Source organism: Typopeltis vanoorti, chromosome 14 (genome assembly GCF_054136105.1).
Source record: "Typopeltis vanoorti isolate ZY-2024b chromosome 14, IOZ_Tvanoo_1.0, whole genome shotgun sequence".
NCBI classification, from domain to species: Eukaryota; Metazoa; Arthropoda; class Arachnida; order Uropygi; family Thelyphonidae; genus Typopeltis; species Typopeltis vanoorti.
In genome coordinates this window covers 95554925-95576241 of record NC_143562.1, presented here as the reverse complement: position 1 = coordinate 95576241, position 21317 = coordinate 95554925, and the positions used below count along the sequence as shown (strand labels likewise).

Below are 21317 nucleotides of genomic sequence, written 5' to 3'. Positions count from 1 at the left end.
ATTAAAAGAATAATTTTTAATACTAATGTGATTTATTAAACAATGTTATAATTAAAAACTGTTTTACACTGAATTTTCTACCTTTCTTCCATCACTAGCATGACAGTTGACATTTAAAGGTGTTAGCAATGCTAATAACTTTTCCTCATTCCCACTTCTAGCAGCTTCCAATAGCTCATCTTTCCTATATTCACCAGTTAAAACAGCTCTAGCTGATGGATCTGCCAAATCATGAGGTATTTTGCCATCTGTATTACGAACTGATGAATCTGCACCATGCTGCAGAAGAACTGAAAATGCAAAAAACAAGCAACTAAAATTATGAAACAGGTAATTAGACAATAAACTAATAGACATCGATTCCGTGTAAATTATCAATATAATTTACACGGAAAATGTAAATTATATTGATTGACAGAAGAGAACCAAAGGAATTATTCTAAAACAAAAACTGCTTTGAATACTTTTAGCAATCAAGTCTGACAAGATTTATAACATCCTATCCCAATCACAATGTACACTTCAGCAACCATGTGCTTCAGTGGCACAAGTTATAATTAAAATGAAATTGACAGGAATCAACATCCTTTTGTGTACTAACCTAGAGATCATGCCAAATAATTATCTTCTGCAGAGAGAAGAACTATACTTCCCTACAGAATTAAATGAGCAGATCATTTTAAAGGGACTTTTTTTAGCTGAAATCAGAAAGCTATTGTAGCTATCAAAGAGAATAAAATTCTAATAAAATAAAGGTTAAAGATGAAAAAGTTTAAAATTTTAATCATCTCTTCCACTAGACAACAACAGTGAATATTCACTACCTAGTTTACCAGTTATTTGCTTGGCATGGAATTTTTGGGAAACCAATTTTGAGGGAATGGCAAGAACTTAGAAGTGTATATTTGTATATTAAAGAGGTATTTGTGTTCTCAAAGAAATATGCTTTAAAAAAAAAGCTCTGAGAAGAACATAAATGTGAAAACTTACTTGATAAATACTACATATGAAGTTGATAACAAAAAGGCTAGTTCCACTGAATAGAAATATACCAGTACAAAATAAGTATACTGAAATTGAATTACCTTTCAAAATCTCAAGACAAAAACAAATTATTAGACAGATGATGTGGAAAAAGCCAAGAGACAATTAAAGGAGAATAGGAAAGATGAGAAAGTTATGCAGCAAAAGGAGAAACAACAAAGCACTGAAGAAGGTTCAATGTTATCGAGAAATAAATAAAATAGAATATAACAACAACAAAAAAAAAAGATGTGATAACCATTGCTACCACTTTGAGTTCACCAGAGCAAAAATCAAAAATTTAACAAATGCAATTGAAAAACAGAAAAGAAAAGAGATGGAAGTTCTCATAGGTACAAATGATTTAATTAGTGATAAATACAGTATGAGAAAGGATTGCTGAAAGAAGCAAGTGTGTTGAAAGAGAAAGTTAAAATTGTCCAACTGTTGCCAAGATATAATAGTAATGAACAAGGGTTATGATGGTAAATGATTCAATGTACAGCAGAAGGTATGGTCATAAATTTTTGAATGTGCTAGAATAAGTTTGAGGGAAGAATGGATTCATATAAAAGGGAAAGTGGTCACATCAATGCATTTAGTATCAGGAGTCTGGAAAAATTATTGATATGGGTTCTGTTCTTGGATTTACTACTATTTAATTTGTACATTAATGATATAGGAAAGGATCTGAAAGGAACTGTTTGCTGATGATGCAAAATTAGGTAGAGCAATAGTTAATGCAGATGTTAAAGTTTTGCAGGATGATTTGGATGGACTGGCAGTCTGGCCAAAGACGAATGGATGTTAGTTTCATGTGGCAAAGTGTATTATGCATTTTGGGGTTAAAAGATTACCAGTATATACCACATTGATAGAACTGTACTCCAGGAAATTGATGAAGCTAGGGATTTTGGGAGTGTTAATCGATAAGGAGTTAAAAGTTTAGAGGGCACATAGAAAAGTGCCCAAAGCAACTCATCGAATTACTTGGTTATTGAAGAATACTTTGATGAGCAGAGACAAGCAGGTTATTATTCTCTTTATCAAGACTTGATAAGATTCCATCTCGACTACTACATGCAGATCTGGTCACCCGGGTTTCTTTGGCAATGAGAAAGAGGTAGAGAGGATCCAGAGGTGAGCAACCAAGATGGTAGCAGGTTTATGGAATGAACCTTATGAGAATAGGTGAGGATCTGTGGGTTACAGAAATTGATTGACAGGCAGAAAAGGGGTGATGTGATTGACACACAAAAATTACTGAACAGTTTTTAGAAGATTAGAATGGTGAATGAGGGGGTTTCCAGAATCTGTTGTGAGCACAAGACTGTGAATGAGTTCAAAGCAAAGTACCATAGATACTGTGCAAATGTTGGATAGTGCTTGGCATGATGTTTAGAGTCTCCCTCAGTGAGTCCAAAGACTCCATGAAGTGGCACATAATAATAATAATATAAGATCTAATACACAGTCAGGGAAACTAGGGATGGTGAGAATCAATGTAAAGGCAACTAAAACTAAAACTGTTAATGATGAAAATATGTATCATCATGGAAATGATTATGATGAAAGGATGATTAATTTTGTGCTTGTCCAGTTGGAACTTACTAAGCATATCAAGGAAATATACATCAGTGAAGCAATAAATATGAAGAGAGATGTGCAAGTTGTTCAACTGGCTGATGCAGACGGCAAAAGTGAATATACAAGACTATCAAGGTAACTTATGTTTGTACACAAATGACCAAAATACTAGAAACAAAGGATTGGGTTATTGCCTTAGCAAATATGTCGTCATCATCATCAAATTCCTGCCATGTACCCTCAAGGGGTGTACAGGATATGACAGTACTACATGAAAAAATTAAATCATTACTAACTTCCTATCTACAATTTTCCTCCAAATCAGTCTGTTACCTGTCAAGACTCCAACATTATCAGATCTTATATTTCTATCGTCTAACGCACTTTGTACCGTATCAATCCACCTATATCTTGGTCTTCCTCTAGGTCGTTTTCCTGCCAACCTGGCAGAGAACACTTGTTTTGCTAATCTTTCCTCTCCCATTCTATTTAAGTGACCATACCATCTGAGATTAGCTCTGCTAACGCATTCCTGGATGCTGACAATGTCAAGTTTTTTCCTAATATCCTCATTTTTAATATGATATTGCCATTGATGCCATCTATTCACGCCTCTAATCTTTCTCAGGATTCTCATATCTGCGGTCTCTAGTCTTTGGTCAAGTGTTTTACTTCTGACCCAGCTCTCAGATCCATAAGTTAAAATTGGTTTGAACACAGTCTTGTATACAGCTAATTTAGTGTTCCGACTAATTTCTTTCTTATTCCATATGAATTTATTCAATTGACTTCCCACGATACCAGCTTTGCTGATTCTGTTGTCTATTTCTATATTTAGTTTACCATCTTCAGTAAAAATTGTGCCTAAGTAGCTGAAATGTTTTACTTTTTCCACAGGTTTTCCATTCACAACACAGTTGACATTTTCAATGATTCTGCCTATTTTCATTGTCTTTGTCTTTTTATTGCTGACCTTCATACCATATCTATTACAACAGCTATTCAATTTAGTCAGAGAATCTTGCAGACTTGTAGCGGATTTATTTAGAAGTATAACATCATCCGCATAAAGCAAAGAGCTGACATTAACATCTCCAATTTTGATATCAGGTTTAATACCACATTCCTTCATAATGTGATCCATATAGATAATGAATAACAGAGGGGATAATGTACATCCTTGTCTCACACCAGATTTAACATTAAACCATCTTCCTGTACTTCCTTCAATTCTAACTGCTGACTCACAACTCAAATAAAGACTAAGTATTGCTTGATATAATGCCCCATTGACACCATATAACTGCAGCGTATTGAATAGCTTCTCTCTTGGCACCTTGTCATATGCCTTTTCCAAATCGACAAAACTTAAATACAGATCTTTGTTATATTCCCATGCTTTCTCGACTATTTGTCGTAAAGTGAAGATCTGATCCTGACAGCCTCTATTTGGCCTGAATCCAGCTTGTTCTTCACCAAGCTTTTCTTCCACAATTCTTCTCAACCGTTTCTCAAGTATACTTGCATAGATCTTGCCAGGAACACTCACTAGGGAAATACCTCTGTAATTCTCACATGCAGTTTTATTTCCCTTTTTATATATGGGTACTATGAGAGCTCTACTCCAATCATCGGGAATTCGTCCCTCTGTCCAGGCTTTCTGAACTATGCAGTGCAGCCACTGTAAGACTCTTATACCACCATGCTTCAGCATTTCTGATCGAATATCATCTACTCCTGCTGCCTTTCCACATTTCAAGCCTTTAATGGCTTTTTCTACTTCAAGTATGGATATGTATTCCTGATTGCATGCCTGGTCAGTGTTTTTTATCACTGTGCTGTCATCACTGCTTGTTTCATTTAGCAGTTTTTCAAAGTAATTACTCCATACTTCAAGGATATCTTTTTCTCCTGTTTTCATTTCACCTTTATCATCTCTAATTCCTTTTACAGCACTCTTTCCTCCATTCCTAAGCTTCTTCAACAACTTCCAGAATATTTTGCCACCTTCTTGATATTTATTTTCTATATTCTTGCCAAAGTCCTCCCATGACTTTTGTTTAGCTAGTTTTTCACAGTGTTTAGCTTTCTTACATTTGTCTCTGTATTCTGTAAGAGTAAAAGCTGACATATTTGCCAGGAACTTTTGATATGCTTTCTTCTTTTCCTTCACTGCCTCTTTAACTTCCTGTGTCCACCAGGGAGTTCTGATTTTTTTATCATTGCACACAACCTCACCACATGCCTCTCTGGCAGAATCAATCAATGTTTCCTTCAGAGTTTGCCACTGAATCTCCAAGGTTTGATTCCTGTTCTAAAACTCTTTCATTTTCTTTTCAATAATATTTCTGTATTTTAGTCTACAGTTTACATCTGAGAGCTGCTCAACTTTTATTCGCTTTAAAACTTTCTTACATGTTATTCTTTTCAATATGAAATTCAATTTTATCCTGCTCAAGACTAAATAGTGATCACTTCCAATTTCAAATCCTCTGTACACTCTGGTGTCCTGCACCAGGGAGAAAACATCACTATCAACAATAACATAGTCAATGAGACTTTTCTTATTCCTAGCCTCTTCTCTCCATGTGAATTTGTGCACATTTTTATGTTGGAACATGGTGTTGGTAATAACCAGTCCATGTCCTGAGCAGAAATCCAACAGATATTTGCCATTATTATTAGCTTTGCTCTTTTCTCCAAATTTTCCCAAAATATTTTTGTATGTCTCACAATCATTTCCTACTCTACTATTTAGATCCCCAACAAGGACCAACTTTTCCTTTTTCATTGTGTCAGTTGCTTTTTCTAAAGCCTCAAAAAATTCCTCCACTTCTACCTTAGTAGAACCTTCTGTGGGACCATAGGAACAAATAAGTCTCATTGTCCAGTTCCCCATTCTCATATTTGCCCACATTACTCTACTTGAGACTGACTGCCATTCAAGAAGATTAGCCTCGTATTTTGTGTTGAATACTATGGCTACTCCTTCTTTTCCTTGATTGTTATTGCCTGAATATAACATTTTGTATTTATTGCTCAGAAAGATCTCACCAGTTTTGGTCTTTTTTGTTTCAGTCACCCCTATTATGTCGATCTGGTACTTATCTAATTCCTCAGCTAGCTCCATTTCTTTGCCATTCAGGCTTCTTACGTTGATAGTACCGATCTTTAACTCTGGTGATGTTGAGTTGGGGTTTGTTTTCAGATTTGTTCCAGTAGCTGACTTTTCGCTGTTCGCCCTGGTTCCCTGGCGAAAACAACGGGGGCCTTGTTTAACCGGGCGACGCCCCAGCCGGCATGAAATTTTGTCATGTTGTACCCTCATTTTTTATTTTGGTTTAACCAATAAGAATACAATTTGGTCGGCTAAATCCCAAATTGCCAGCCCATCCTCGTTCGTTCAGTATCAAAGTAGATACCCAACAGGGTGCACCACGAGAAGGTGAGGATTGGACATTAGGTCAGAAGCCCTGGTCGGTTCTCCGCATTCCTTTAAAGGCTATGTGGAGGTCTCCTCTCAGTTATACAGCTTTGACCCTTAAGCACCCCTAGCAAATATGTTTAGCCCTAAATCCTAAGCATTAGTGAGAATTGACTCTTAAAAGCAGATGTACTGAGTATAAAGAATATACAGTTTTTAGAAAGAATAAACAAGATAAGAGAGGGAGATGTACTGCTAATGAAAGCAAATGATTTGAGTTCAGTTAGGGTAGAATGTTATGATTGCAATATTAGAAAAAATTTTACATAATAGATTAAGTTTGAATACTATATGGTGTGAGGCAGAGTCTAACATCAAATACATGGCGGGGTGTTGTTACAGAACTAGAGGATGTCAGTGGCAATGACGAAATACAATACCAAATCAACCTGATGGGTGCTAAACAAGTAATCATTATGGTTAACTATCTGAACAATGAGTTGAGATGAAACATTGGGCAGAGTGAAATTTCATGATAAGAATGGAGCAGAATTTATTGAACTGTTGCAAGACAACTTCCTTGAGCAGGATGTGATAAAAGGAATTCTAGGTCAAAGCATGTTAGACTTGATTATAGCATCAGAAGATATTTCAGGTAAAGATGTAACTTCTGTTCTCGGGCAAGTACAGTGCTGTATTGACCTAGGACGTAGCAAGTATGTGGATGTTCCATTCTGAAAAGGTTGCAAGCTGAACTACAAAACAGGAAATATGACCAACTGAAGAGTATACTCAAGTTTCTAGGTTCAGTTATTGGTTGCTGAATAGGAAGGACGTTGGCAGTACATTAGAAATAGCAAAAAAGTTTTAGGTGCTATTGCGAAGTTAAGGCCTTTATCAAGTAGTGCAAGTTGGCCATTATTTAAGGTGTGGCTTGATAAGTTGAGCACATGACTCTTGCTTGCAGATGGTTGGCTGCTCCTTGTCTCACTTGTTTGTTGTTCACTGTTGGAGCTGTTTACCGGAGAGGAGATCTCCTGATTGGTTGGATTCGTATGATTGGCAATCACATTTCGCTGTTGTTTCAAAATGTGGAATTTGGCCTTAAGTTTTTCTTTATTATTTTCTAGGATATATTTAGCCAAATTGTCAGTGATTCTTTCAAGCACATGTAGAATATCTGGATTTATATAACTCGATAGTTTGGATTGCAATTTTGAAACCTGATTTTGAGTTATTGCTAGATTTTTGCGGGCTGTTTGTATTTGCTTTCTCTGTGTGAGCATAGATACGAAGTGCTTTAGCAGACGTAAATTTCTTTTTTCAGTTTGATGCAGTTATGAATAAGATTACTCTCTCTGCATTTCTTTAAAAAGGCCAGCCGATTGATCAAAAGGGAAATACATATCTTTTTACCATACCAATTGCAACGCTTGTGGGTGTCATCATCTCCATGGATGATGAGAATCCTTTCTTTTAGGCTTACATGGTGATCAGAATACATTTTGGAAAATTATGGAGCAACGACCATTGTTGAGTAAAAACTTTAGTTTAATATAAACCAAAATCAACACTCAACATTTTGACCTTTATATCAAGGTTATCTTCTGGAGCATATACACTATATACAGAGAAACCAGAGGTCAGGCCAATAATTGTTGTAACGGTTGGTCAGCAACTTTAGCAAACCACGTAGATTGTAGTGCAGCTTGTTTCTCTGTATATAGTGTATATACTCCAGAAGATGACCTTGATATGAAGGTCGAAATGTCAAGTGTGAATTTTGGTTTATATTAAACTAAAGTTTTTACTCAAACACGGTAGTTGTCTCCATAATTTTCCAAAATGCATTCTGATCACTGTGTAAGCCTAAAAGAAAAGAACCAGCTGCATATTTGACCTGTATAATTTGAGTTGCAGCACAGAGACTCAAATTATACAGCCATAGTGGTGGACAGAATGTATAATAATCCCATTGCACAAATATAGTGCAAAAGCCAATGTGACTAACTATCAAATTATCAGTATCTATAGTGGTAGTGAAGATTTTGGAAAAGCTGGAAAGCGATCACACAGAAATGGGTCGACAGAAAATGTATACTTTTGCAATGAACAGCATGGGTTTATTAACAGAAGGTCACATTTGAGTAACTTGCTTACATTTTATGATAATATTAGAGTTGAGTCAGAAAAGAGAAATAGATACACCATATTTTTGGACTTTGCTAAAGCTTTTGATATGATAACACAGAAGTCAGTTTCCTCACTCCTCTGCTCACACTCTCCTTATACAGTTTCCAGGGATGGCTTCTTGTTCTACTTCCACTCTCCAATTCTATGAAAAATTTCTTCTATGTAAACGTGATAACAATCCCTGACTAACTTATGTGTCTCAATCATATCTGCTCCCCCCCCCCATATTCACAAGGCTTTGCAATTTACATTTTTTCAATCAATCTTCATACTCTGCATTCCAAAGACCACTGACCACTTTTGTGAATCTCTCTGGATCCTTTCTAATATATCCTCATCACCATAAAAACTCAGTGACCAAATCTGTAAACAATAATCCATATGACACCTTATACAATTGGATCATATGTGAAGTTGTCACCTCACAACTAGTGCAATGTGGCTCTGAACCTCAAATCCTTGTCCACCACCACTCCCAGATCTCTCATCTTCTCTATCTCCTTTAAAGTTTCCCCACCAAGTGTATACTTCTTATCCCATCTTTGGTTAGCAAATTTCAAATCCTTATGCTTTGCAATACTGAACTAACAGTTCAACTTACTTGCCATTCATACAATTTATTCAAGTCCTCCTGTAAGACCATAAGGTCTGCTCGACTGCATTGCTCTCCCCAATTTTGCATCATCTGCAAATAGCTGCATAATCACCAGTTAAACCCATCCCAATATCATTGATACACAAATTGAACAACAATTTCCCCAATACAGACCCCTGCAGCACACCATTAGTGACCTTTGGAACACTTCACCTCCATATACAACTTTCTGATACCTATCTGACAGCCAGTCACCAATCCAACTTGCTAGTCTGTTATCCAATCCGATTTCTTTCAGTTTATTTAACAGCTTATCATGTGGCAGTCATCAAAAGCATTTGCAAAATCTTAAGTATGCATTTCCCTTGTCCAAGACATTTGTCATCTTGTTATAGTACATAAGGAAGTTTGTAAAAAATGATCTCCCTTTAACAAACCCAAGCTGATAATTAGAGAATACAGTAAACCCTCGATTTAATGGACTAATAGGGGCTAAGGGGTGTCTATTAAATTGCGAATTTTTTAAAATAAAAATATCTGTAACATTATACTGCAATTTTATCAATATTAGCACTGTAATAACAAAAAATTTATTTTATACACACTTTTAGATAAGTTAATGTGAAGTTAATGTTTGATGTTGAGGTGCTTAGTTTAGGTAATCCAGGTTTGAAAAAACTATCAAGTTTTTTTTTGAACTTTTGAATTCTGCTGTTCCTATAATTAACTCCCTAAAATTAGGGAAATGTGTTTAATAAAACTGCCACAGAAAGTCACACCACGCGACAAAAGAACCACTTACAGTGCGATTGGTGTGATCATGTCCGGTAACTCATTTATGTCGGCTAAATTACTACAGTGTTTTTCCAACATATGATGGCCTATTCACCAAAATTCATTAAAAATAACAGGAAATTAATAACAAAAAATAACCTGTTAATTTAATTATAAGAAAATCTTGGTTAAAAGAATTTTAAAATTAAAAAGGTGTTAATTTTCACATGCGACATATGGACTGGAAATTTGTTCATTAAATCCGAAGTCCGTTAAATCGAGGTTATGTACTGCTGTTACATGACCCATTTCTGTATCCTAGTTCTCACTAATCTCTCCAATACCTTAACTAGAACTACAGGTATACAGATTGACCTATAATTTGTAGCCACAGTCTTATCACCACCCTTATGCAATGGAACAATTTCAACTTCATTCCACTCTCTTGGGACCTGTGCTATTATAACTCTTATTAAACAGCCATGCCAGTGCTTTGCCAACTCTGGAACATTCCTCTTAAGACACATCATGATATGTCATTAAATCCTATTGCCTTATTGACATCAAGCTTATTTATGTCCTCATATACCTCTTGCTCACTCACAATTAAGCCATCCTGTCCTATGTCCTCTACACTTGAGTTATTCATGATTTCACCCTGATGAGGATGAAACACTCATATAAACTGTTCAATGAATACCTCAATGATGTCTTATGCTGCAGTTACCATTCTACCATTTTTCCCTTACACTTGCCACATATCTGAAGAACTCTAGAGTTTTTCTTGATCTCATTTGCTAATTTCTTCTCATATTGTAGTTTTGTTGTTTTTACCAACTGAGTCACCTTCCTGACCTGCTCTTTATACTCCTTATGTAATTGATTGCTACCATTATTCATCTTGTGATGCCTTCACAGTCCTCTTTTCTTCCAAATTTCATGCTTAATCCCTTCATTCATCCATTTGGCACCTACTTTATTCAGTCTGACCTTCAGAATACATTCACACATTGATGTTAAATATCTTTTAGTTTGTTCCTAAGCAGCATTTATTTCCCTCCCTCCTTAACACCTCATTCCATGCTATAGCTCCAAGTTGTCACCAAGTTCATATGGCTAGTTACAACCTAGGTGATCACATCATGATCACTCTCACCAACTGGAGAGAAGTACAAAACTCTACTCACAATCACATCCTCTGATGAAATGATATCAGATCTAAAATTACCCTCAATCCTTGTGTGCCCTCCTTCACAAACTGTCTGAGATAGCTGTCTCTCAAGAACTCAAAAAATTCATTTTCCTTATTCCCAAATGCTATCTCTTCATTCCAATATATACTGACATAATTAAAATCATCCTTCTCTTGTTCACTAACCTAAGTTGCTTATCCATTTATTCATCACCACCCTCTATATTCCCTGGCCTGGCATCCAACTGAAGATCTCTTCTTGTCAACCTACACCTCACACCATACTGATTGCAAACCATTGGTACTATTTACATCTCACATCCCTACTTTGTGTGGACAAAATTCACTTTTTATCATCAACACTTCCACCTCTCGTCTTTTCCTTTCTATCCTCACGTAAAACATCATACCCTTCCATTTCTATTCCCACCAGGATATCATCCTTATCCAACCATGTTTTGCTTATTTCAACAATTTTTGGTCAAGTAAACTCAATCAACAAAACCATTTCATCTCCCTCATTTCTGATGTTCCTAGCATTTGTAAATAAACACAGTAATTCACTTTTAGATCTACAACAGGTCTTACTCATGCCACTTGTATGTTGTGATTTCCTCATACCTAACCATTCCCAATTGCCCTTATCACCATTTAACCTATCTATCTCTTCAGACTCAACTACATCATGTACATCACAAGCTATCCCATTCCCATACTGACCATCCCCCATACACACATTCACTCTCTTTATACTGTCTCCCTGTCCATCTTACATTCTCATTCTATCATTACTCACAGTATTACTATTTACATTTACGATAACTTCAGTCTCACCAGTTCCACTCTCCTGATCTCTTACTTCACTTCTTACTACTTCTACTCTCTGCAACAAATGCAACATACTCTGAATGTGAGTCAGAGTATGTTGCATTTGAAATCCATTCAAATGCAACCCATCACTTTTGTACCTTTCTTTTAGGCTTACACGGTGATCCGAATACATTTTGGAAAATTATGGAGACAACTACCGTGTTTGAGTAAAACTTTAATTTAACTTAAACTTATATTAAACTAAAGTTTTACTCAAACACGGTAGTTGTCTCCATAATTTTCCAAAATGCATCACTTTTGTACATTTCCATCTTTCCTTCAAATCCCACACATTCACAAACTCCACTCCCTTCTCTATACACAGCTTTGCCAACATAACATTCATGATCCCTGCTCTTCCTAAGTCGCATTATCATATCTAGGAAACACAGACCACCCTTCCAACCGCACTGTTATCTTTCATTCTCCTCAATGATCTACTGATATCCATTCTTACATGCACTTTATGTCCATACAAGTAATTTATTCCAACAACCAACATCAGCGTGCTTGCTCATCTGCTTCTCTTATCTAATACATCAATCATCCTGCTAATTCTCCCTCCTGGAAAATACACCTTATGGAAACTCCATACATCGTTATTCTTGAGTCGTTCATCACCTCTTTTTCTCTAATTTCCTCCGTTCTAAACTTTTGTACTCATCAATTCTTATCCACCAAATTTCTCATCCCACTATGCATATTTTTCATTTCACTTCTCATTATGATCAACTCATTTTTCAAGTCTAGTATCCTCACAATTGCACTGTCAGTCTATCATTTGTTTCCTCATTCTGACATTCCTTTGCTTCCACAGTACCACTTGCTTTCATTTTCTTTCTTCTGTAGTTCTGCTCACTTCTGTTCCATGATTATATCAGGGCTTCTCAAACTGTGTTCCGCAGAAGGTGAATAGGTGTTCGCGAGAAGTTCTGGAATTTGTCATTTTAGTTTTCTAAGCTTTTTGCATGAATAAATATTTTATAGTAGAAATATTCTGAGGAGAATAATATTCGTGAATATGTCGAAAATGACGGGTCATAAAAATTGCCTGCAAGTGGATTATAACAATGGGTGGCATATCCTCTGTTCTCAAAACTGAAGGAAATGACATCTGTGTAGCAAATATCAGTGACCAAGGGGCATATTTTTAAACATGGAAATATTCACGAATTATCGTTAATTTTCACACATCAAAATCTTTCCACAATCAGGAAAGAGAATACTGCCGTTTATGACCGATCATAAAAATTGCCTGCAAGCCGATTACAACAATGGGCGGCGTGTTCTCAAAACTGAACGAAATAACGTGTTGCAAATGTCAGTGACCAATCAGCAAGGAAGTATAAAGAAAATTTTGCACTGAAATTGAAGATCAAGATCGGGTTCTCAAATCTAGTAATACTGGATACTTTCTTTGCAAGTTTGTATTGCAGTGTGTAAGTGCTTGTTCTGAAACTGGAGTGCCGTGATTTTTTTTAAAAGTAACAGGAATACAGATTTAAATTCTAATATGAATAAGAGACAGGGCACTTTGTTTAATTTTGGTATTAAGAAATCTCTTATTGAAGGTGTTTGTGATGGAACAGATAGTGAGTCATCCATCTCAAGCCTACAAAGATCCAGGATGTACAAAAGGAGAGGAAAACTACCAGCACATATGAGAAAAAGTCTGCATTCACTCGTAAGTACTTATAGTATAAATTTTTGGTGATCAGAATAGGATATGTTAATGAAAATCAGCACAAACTAATTTAATGATGGTTTAATTGATGTATAATTAATAATTAATTATTAATTATTAATTAATAAGAATAAATCAGCTAAATCCAATTAATTATTAATTAATACATTACAAAATAACCAAGGCGTTCTGTAAAAATTTCAGGATTTGTGAAGTGTTCTGTCGTAGAAAAAGTTTGAGAAACCCCGATTTATATAATCATTTGCACTTGCAATTACTTCCATTCAAATACTACTAAACAAATACAAACACTACTAATGCCTGCAACTTTTGGTAGGGTTGCACCAAGCAATGCCCAAAAACTCATCCCTCTTATTCCAACTACTCCTAGCATTAGTATAAATAAACTGTCACATCTCTCTCAATCCCCCAGCCAACGTTACACCTTGTATTGGCTTTTCCATTTGATTTTGCCACTCAAGAGGCTAGATTTTGCATTTTCTGGGGGACTACTCTCACTTTAGGTACATACATTCACCCACATCCATCCTATTAATTGGCTTTTCTGGCTTTATGTTTCCATACTTTCAGCGAACAAAATTTTCTCAAGATACCTAACTAGAAATCCATTTAAGTGCAGTCCAACAGCATTATGTAAGTCCTTCTGTCTATCAAATTCAATCCATAAGGCTGCAAACTCCACACCATTCCTTCTACACAACTACAGTCTGCTGGTTCATTTGTAATCATTGTCTCTATCTCAGTGGCAACAGACTACTTTCAATTTTCACTCTCTCTCTCTCTCTCTTCTTTTTTTTTTTTTGCTTTTAATAACTCTTTCATATCTTCTCTGATCCTTTCAAGTTAATAGTTGCAGCCCAAACAACCTTTTTTTTTTGTCCTGAAAGTTTACTAATATTCATTTTTGCACCAAGTAAATATTCAGTCATCATTCTCATTAAGTACTCCTCTTATAGAATTCCATAAAAAATTTTCTCCTCACTTTCTCTCACTCAGTTGTATGTTGGAAGAATGGAATAAAACAGTACTGAGAACAGGATTAAAAACACTATAAATTAATGATTCCAAAAAATTATAGTCTTGGTTTAATCCAAGACTATAATTTATGCAAGTGTAAGCAAATAAAAATTTGCATGTGAAGTAACATCACAACTGGGGTACTTGTATATATAGAGGCTAATGACTTCACATCAATTGCCTTTGTATCCCATAATGCAATGTACATATCCTTACAGACATTTATAATGCTATGCATTATGGGAAGGGCCACTAACCTGACTGGTTTCAACCTTTATTGATGTCTCATCAATGGGAGCCAGATCCAGAAGTTATACCAAGGTTGAAGTAATGGAGCAGAAGTTATATTTCATAAGTCATACAAGTAGTCAAAAGGTGTCACACCTTACTACTAAAATACTCTGGATTAGAAAAAGATGTTTGAAAGTAGTTTTCACTTAGTTATACTATAAATTAAAGATGCCAAAAAAAATATATTCCTGGTTTATCCTTTATCCAAGTGTAAACAAATAAAAATTTGCATGTGAAGTAACATCACGACTGGGTTATTTGTATATAGAGGCTAATGGCTTCAGATCACATCAATTGCCTTAGTATCCCATAATACAACACATATATCTTTCAGAATATAATCTCTTGGTATTTTTAATTTATAGGATAACAAAGAGAAAAAACTTTCAAAGATGAAAAACACTATTTAATTCTTCCAATATTTCATCTCAGTTACAGAGAAATTCTCAGGAAGTGCAATATAAAACTTCTAACACATACACACAAAGGCAAAACAAAACTAAGTGAAATATGTGAACGAAAGACTAGATTGAAGGACTTGGCTGTAAACTGGGATTGCAAAAATTGTTTCCCATATTTTGAGGCATTTTATGAATCCATATTTATCCAGATTAGGCTGCTTTCTGAAGGCAGCTGCATATTCTAAACACAGTTTCTCTCTTCTAAATCAAGTTTAAATCAAAAAAGCTTTGTGTATTTACAGAGAAAGTCAGTTTTGTCATTTACATATTCGTTTTGCTTTGCAGGGGAATAAATCAATGCTACCAATGCAGCATCAGCTCATTATGTTGAAAGTTTATTTTTCACTTGGTTAGAGTATAATAAATTTAGTTTAATCGTTTATCCAAGTGTGAGCAAACAAAGTTTGCACCTGAAAGTATCTTCAGGACTGGGGTAAGGTGGTACAACACCAGGAAACTCCTTGCAAAGGTGGAGCAAGCTACCAACACTCCTACCTCAGTATCTCCCATAATGCAAAACACATCTCCTTGCAGATATGTCTAATGTTATGCATTAAGGGAAGGGCCACAACCCAGACTAGTCTAGACCTTTATTGAGGTCTCTTCAGTGGGAGCCAGACCCAAGTGGAGATACCAGGCAGAAGCATTAGCAGGTCATCTCTACCTATAGGAGTTGCCAAATGGTGTGCCACCCATTTTTAATAAATTACTCTGAATTTAGAGAAAGATGTTGAAAGTTTATTTTTCACTTGGTTAGAGTATAATAAATTTAGTTTAATCCTTTATCCAAGTGTGAGCAAACAAAGTTTGCACCTGAAAGTATCTTCAGGACTGGGGTAAGGTGGTACAACACCAGGGCACTCCTTGCAAAGGTGGAGCAAGCTACCAACACTCCTATCTCAGTATCTCCCATAATGCAAAACACATCTCCTTGCAGATATGTCTAATGTTATGCAATGTTATGTCTAATGTCATACATCTCCACTTGGGCCTGGCTCCCACTGAAGAGACCTCAATAAAGGTCGAAACTAGTCTGGGTTGTGGCCCTTCCCTTAATGCATAACATTAGACATATCTGCAAGGAGATGTGTTTTGCATTATGGGAGATACTGAGATATGAGTGTTGGTAGCTTGCTCCACCTTTGCAAGTAGTGCCCTGGTGTTGTACCACCTTACCCCAGTCCTGAAGACACTTTCAGGCGCAAACTTTGTTTGCTCACACTTAGATAAAGGATTAAACTAAATTTATTACAGCTCATTATGATCTGAGCTCTCAACCCAGAGCTTTGGCCCATTCTCTTGGAAATTTATAAGCTTCCACTCAAAAGACAAATCAAATAAATACAACAGTCTTTCAATTCTAAATCCCAGCATAAAGTTTAGGTTTTTCATACTGTAATTAACCTGTCATCTAAAAGGCTTAATGATGCTGCCATTAGCACCCCAAGACTCAACAACAATTCGGCCTAAGTACCGATACTAGTCCAGATGTTAAACACCAAACTCACAATTGGTAATTTCGCTCCAGAAATAGCTAACAATAGGCTTGACATCAATAAAATTTGTTCTTGAGCTTAGCTGCCCAAAAGAAATATACCATCTTGCATTCTCAGTGCCATCAATAATGGAATTAAAATACACAGTTAGCTGTATGTTCTTGTTTATCACCTCTTTACTTTTTGCTTCTTAGCTCTACCAGTGACCTGACATTTCTGCAATCTTTTGCTCTTGTGCTTTGTGAAAGACTCCACATAAGTGTTGTTTCATAGGTCCACTTCATTCTCCTGACCTTCCACCATTGCACCTTCACCAATATCACCAAAACTAACATTTTCCATACTTTTGTTAATCTTCTCTACTCCACTGTCATGTTTTGCAAATATTAAAACACTAGAGCAACAGTGGCCCAGCATCCCTTTTTACTACATCTGCAAACATACTGATTTGGTTCTTCTATTCCTGATTTATTCCATCTATCTTTATCCTCTGAAACTGCTTTCTTCATGAAGTTCCTCAACCACAACCTGCAACTCTTCATGAAAAATATTCATAAACTTCTTTCCAAACCCTTAACTCGTACCCTATAAAAAGCATTAACATGCTATAGGTTCTTCTACCTCTCATATGTGGCATCAATATAAAATTATATGTAAAGCCAGACATCTGATATGTTCTCTAGAGCAGTTGTTACAAAATTTTCTGACGATTCACAATAAAATACATTTTACATCTTGACCCAGCACATGCACTGCATACACACACACACACATACAGTAATACTCTGCATTGATGCTTAACTTTATGATGATCCACTCATACGCTCTTGCTAATACAATTGTTGCTTTTAGCAATGTTTTAGCATGTTGCTTTTAGCAACATGATGTTCCCAGGAATCAACTGATGTGCAGTGTTTGTGGACTAAAAGTTTATGACACTGTTGCTTGCTTCATGTGTTTTGATGTGAATTATAAAGTGTTTATAACTATTATTTATTTTTAAGACTATTACACTTTTTTTATATAATGTTCGTCAAGTAGCTTTATTTTATTGTGCTACATGTTTCGCCAATTTTTTTCTATCGGCATCTTCAGGGAATACAAACTAGTAAGCTATACGAAGGTAACAGACTAGGTTATAACTGATGGTTCTAATTCATACAAAAAATTAGTATTGAACAAGGCAATGCACGTGTCTTGGGAATATGATTTATTCATTATGGCTCATGATGTAATTGTCATGAAAGTTCATTTCTTTGATGTTTACTGATCTGATTAAAGCTTTCCAAATTTCTGGTAAGGTTAGACCGTGATTCTTGTTTAGGTTTTCAGTTTTACGGGTGACTGTAGCTGCTTCCTTGAAGATTCTTGAATGGTAGTTATCTTCAATATATGGCATAAGGCTCTTATCCCACTCAATGTGATGGTTAGTAGAGGCATAGTGGCAAGAAAGGCCTGAATGTCTTGTCTGTTGTTTCTGACATATCCTATGTGTTCTTTCTTTCTCGTTTCAAAGCTTCTAAAGGTCTGACCTACATAACTAATACCACATGAGCAAGGTATATTATATACTCCAGAGTACTTGGCCTACAGAAGTAATAAGAAAGTTAAAATCAATGCACCCACTAACTCCTAGACTGTATGGCATTCCTAAAATTCATAAAGAAGGTATTCCATTACGTCCAATAGTTGACGGAATCTATTCTCCCACTTACCAACTGTCCAAGTACCTTGCTAAGATTTTACAACAACACATTCACATCTCGGATACTTATATTAAAAACTCACAACATTTTATAGATAAAATAAAAAACATCCCTATCTATGAAGATGATATACTAGCAAGCCTAGACATTACATCTCTGTTTACAAACATTTCAGTGGTTGAAGTCATCAACATCTTAGACAACTTGATCCCAAGAAACATCACTACTTTGTTCAATCACTGTTTAACTTCTATTTTATTTAGCAAAAAACTGTCTACAAACAACTCATCGGATTAGCCATGGGTAGCCCCTTCTTCCCTCCTTGTGCTGACTTATTCATGGAAGATCTAGAAGAAAAAATCTTATCCCAGATCATTCCAAAACCGAAAATTTGGTGCAGATATGTGGATGATATCTTTCTCATTTGGAATCATACGAAAGAAGAACTAATGGATTACCTTAACCAAATCAATAGTTTCCACCATACCATCAAATTCACATTAGAAATTGAAAAAGATGGAAAACTGCCATTCCTTGACATCCTAATAAAGAAACAAACCAATAATAGTATCAACCTATCTATTTATAGAAAACCTACAAATACTGGACATTACCTCAATTTCAACTCGTCTCATCATATAGCTCAGAAACTTAGCATTATCCATATGCTCAAGAAAAGAGCTATACAGTACACAACAGATAAGAATGACCAACAAATGGAATTAACTACAATATCCAGAGAACTATCTTTAAATGGTTATCCAAAAAGACTCTACAACAAGATTCTCTTGACTGATATACCACATAGACAATGTGATGACGTCCAATACATCAGTACTATTACTATTCCAATCGTCAGCAGCATTTCCAAAAAATTAGCTAACCTTCTAAAACCACAAAGAACACATAGGATATGTCAGAAACAACAGACAAGACATTTCAGGCCTTTCTTGCCACTTTGCCTCTACTAACCATCACAGTGAGTGGGATAAGAGCCTTATGCCCTATATAGAAGATAACTACCATTCAAGAACCTTCAAGGAAGCAGCTGCAGTCGCACGTAAAACTGAAAACCTAAACAAGAATCATGGTCTAACCTTACCAGAAATTTGGAAAGCTTTAATCAGATCAGTAAACATCAAAGAAATTAACTTTCATGACAATTACATCATGAGCCATAACGAATAAATCACGTTTCCGTGACACGTGCATTGCCTCGTTCAATACTAATTTTTTGTATGAATTAGAACCATCAGTTATAACCTAGTCTGTTACCTTCATATAGCTTACTAGTTTGTATTCCCTGAAGATGCCGATAGAAAAAAAATTGGCGAAACATGTAGCACAATAAAATAAAGCTACTTGACGAACATTATATAAAAAAAGTGTAAATAGTCTTATAAATAATAGTCAAGAAAAAATTCAACAAAATATTATTTATTTTATTGTTGTTAATAATTCAGATAAAATTCAATGCTGTTGAATTTTATCTGCCATTATTAATGGTACTGTTGCTTCCAGTGAAAAGAAGAAGCCACATAAACCCATTACATTATGTTGTATGATATTAATTTTAGTAACGATGATGCATAGAACAATGCAGCAGATTGCAGGCTAAACTTATTAAACTTACTGTAACAACAATAATTGCAAAAAAAAGTTCTCAGTGAAGTGAAAAGCTGAACTAGTTAATGCTACAGTTATCAGTAAATGTGGCAATCTCATTGTCGAAATAGAAAACTTTTAATGGTGTAGATTGATGAATAACTTTTTCACTAGGAAAATTATTCTAAATTTTTTGTTTGCATATCTGATGTAAATACAGGTAACCCTCGTATAATGCGGATGTTAGGTTCCATAGAAATGCCGCGTTATGTGAGACTCAGATCACATAGAAAAAGTAGGGTTAGGTTCCGAAATCATTTTTTTTTTATAAAGATTATATAAACAATGACATATCCAACAAAAATATATATTTTATTTCAAGTAATTCATGTAAGTTAAGAAAACATATAAACTATGAAACAAATACATAGTATAAAATTATAAATTGTACATAAACTTCATTGCACATAATACATAAATATTTTAGGCAAAATAAAATAAAGTGCATATTTTAATCATCATCACTCTCTTCAAAAATAACATTTCGTAGATATTCTTTATTTACGAGTGGCCATACGTCGTCATCACTTGAAATCTCTTGGACATCATTTGTATATTTCTCATTGCATATTTCGACTGGTTTAGTTATCAAGAAATCAGTAACAAGACCTTGACAAATATCCAATTGTCTCGTAAATTTTCTGGAGCACTCCATTGAGAGTATCCTAATTTCCTAATTTCTTTAAACTCCATTGAGAGTTTAAAGAAATTAGCATCCTTATGCTAATTTCTTTAAACTGAATTCTTTAACAGATTCATTGCAATCAGAATCTTTGGCAGAACTTCACCGCAATTTGGTTCAACGTCATTTATTAATTGTATCAGTTCCTCCTAATTTAAATTTATTTCCCCATCAATTAATTCACTCATTTTGTTTTCAACCATATCGCAAAAGTGCTCTAAGTGCCCATTACTACAAAAATTAATTTTTTACATAAAAAAAGCATTACATATTGTACGTAACTCACCAAAAAATAAAGTGCTCAGTTTGAGATTAACACACTTATGATTTTTAATGTGCTTTCCTAGCAAAAAACGAAGACAATTTTCAACAATAAATATTTTATACGCCACACAATTGACGTACGTGTGTTAAAGACTATTTCCCCTAACATAAATTCGCTACTTATAACTACATGCGTGATAGGACAGACGCAAATTTAACTAAGATAAAATTTGATTTTTAAGTTGCGCGTTGAAAAATATATGAAAAGATAAAGGATTACTACAATTTGTAGACCATCTTATATCAAAACCGCGTTGTATAAGTACCGCGTTATACGAGGTTTACCTGTATATGCTTTATTATGCACATATA

The 21317-nt window shown here is 35.2% G+C and overlaps 1 protein-coding gene across 1 annotated transcript in view; it reads right to left on the bottom strand.

The window, feature by feature from the left end:
- The window catches only part of Tnks (tankyrase), a 443661-nt gene that overhangs the window by 389502 nt on the left and 32842 nt on the right, over nt 1-21317 (bottom strand). The window contains exon 3 of the mRNA XM_090403559.1: nt 82-290. Coding sequence (XP_090259685.1) covers nt 82-290 — 209 coding nt within the window. The remainder of the gene's footprint in view (nt 1-81; nt 291-21317) is intronic.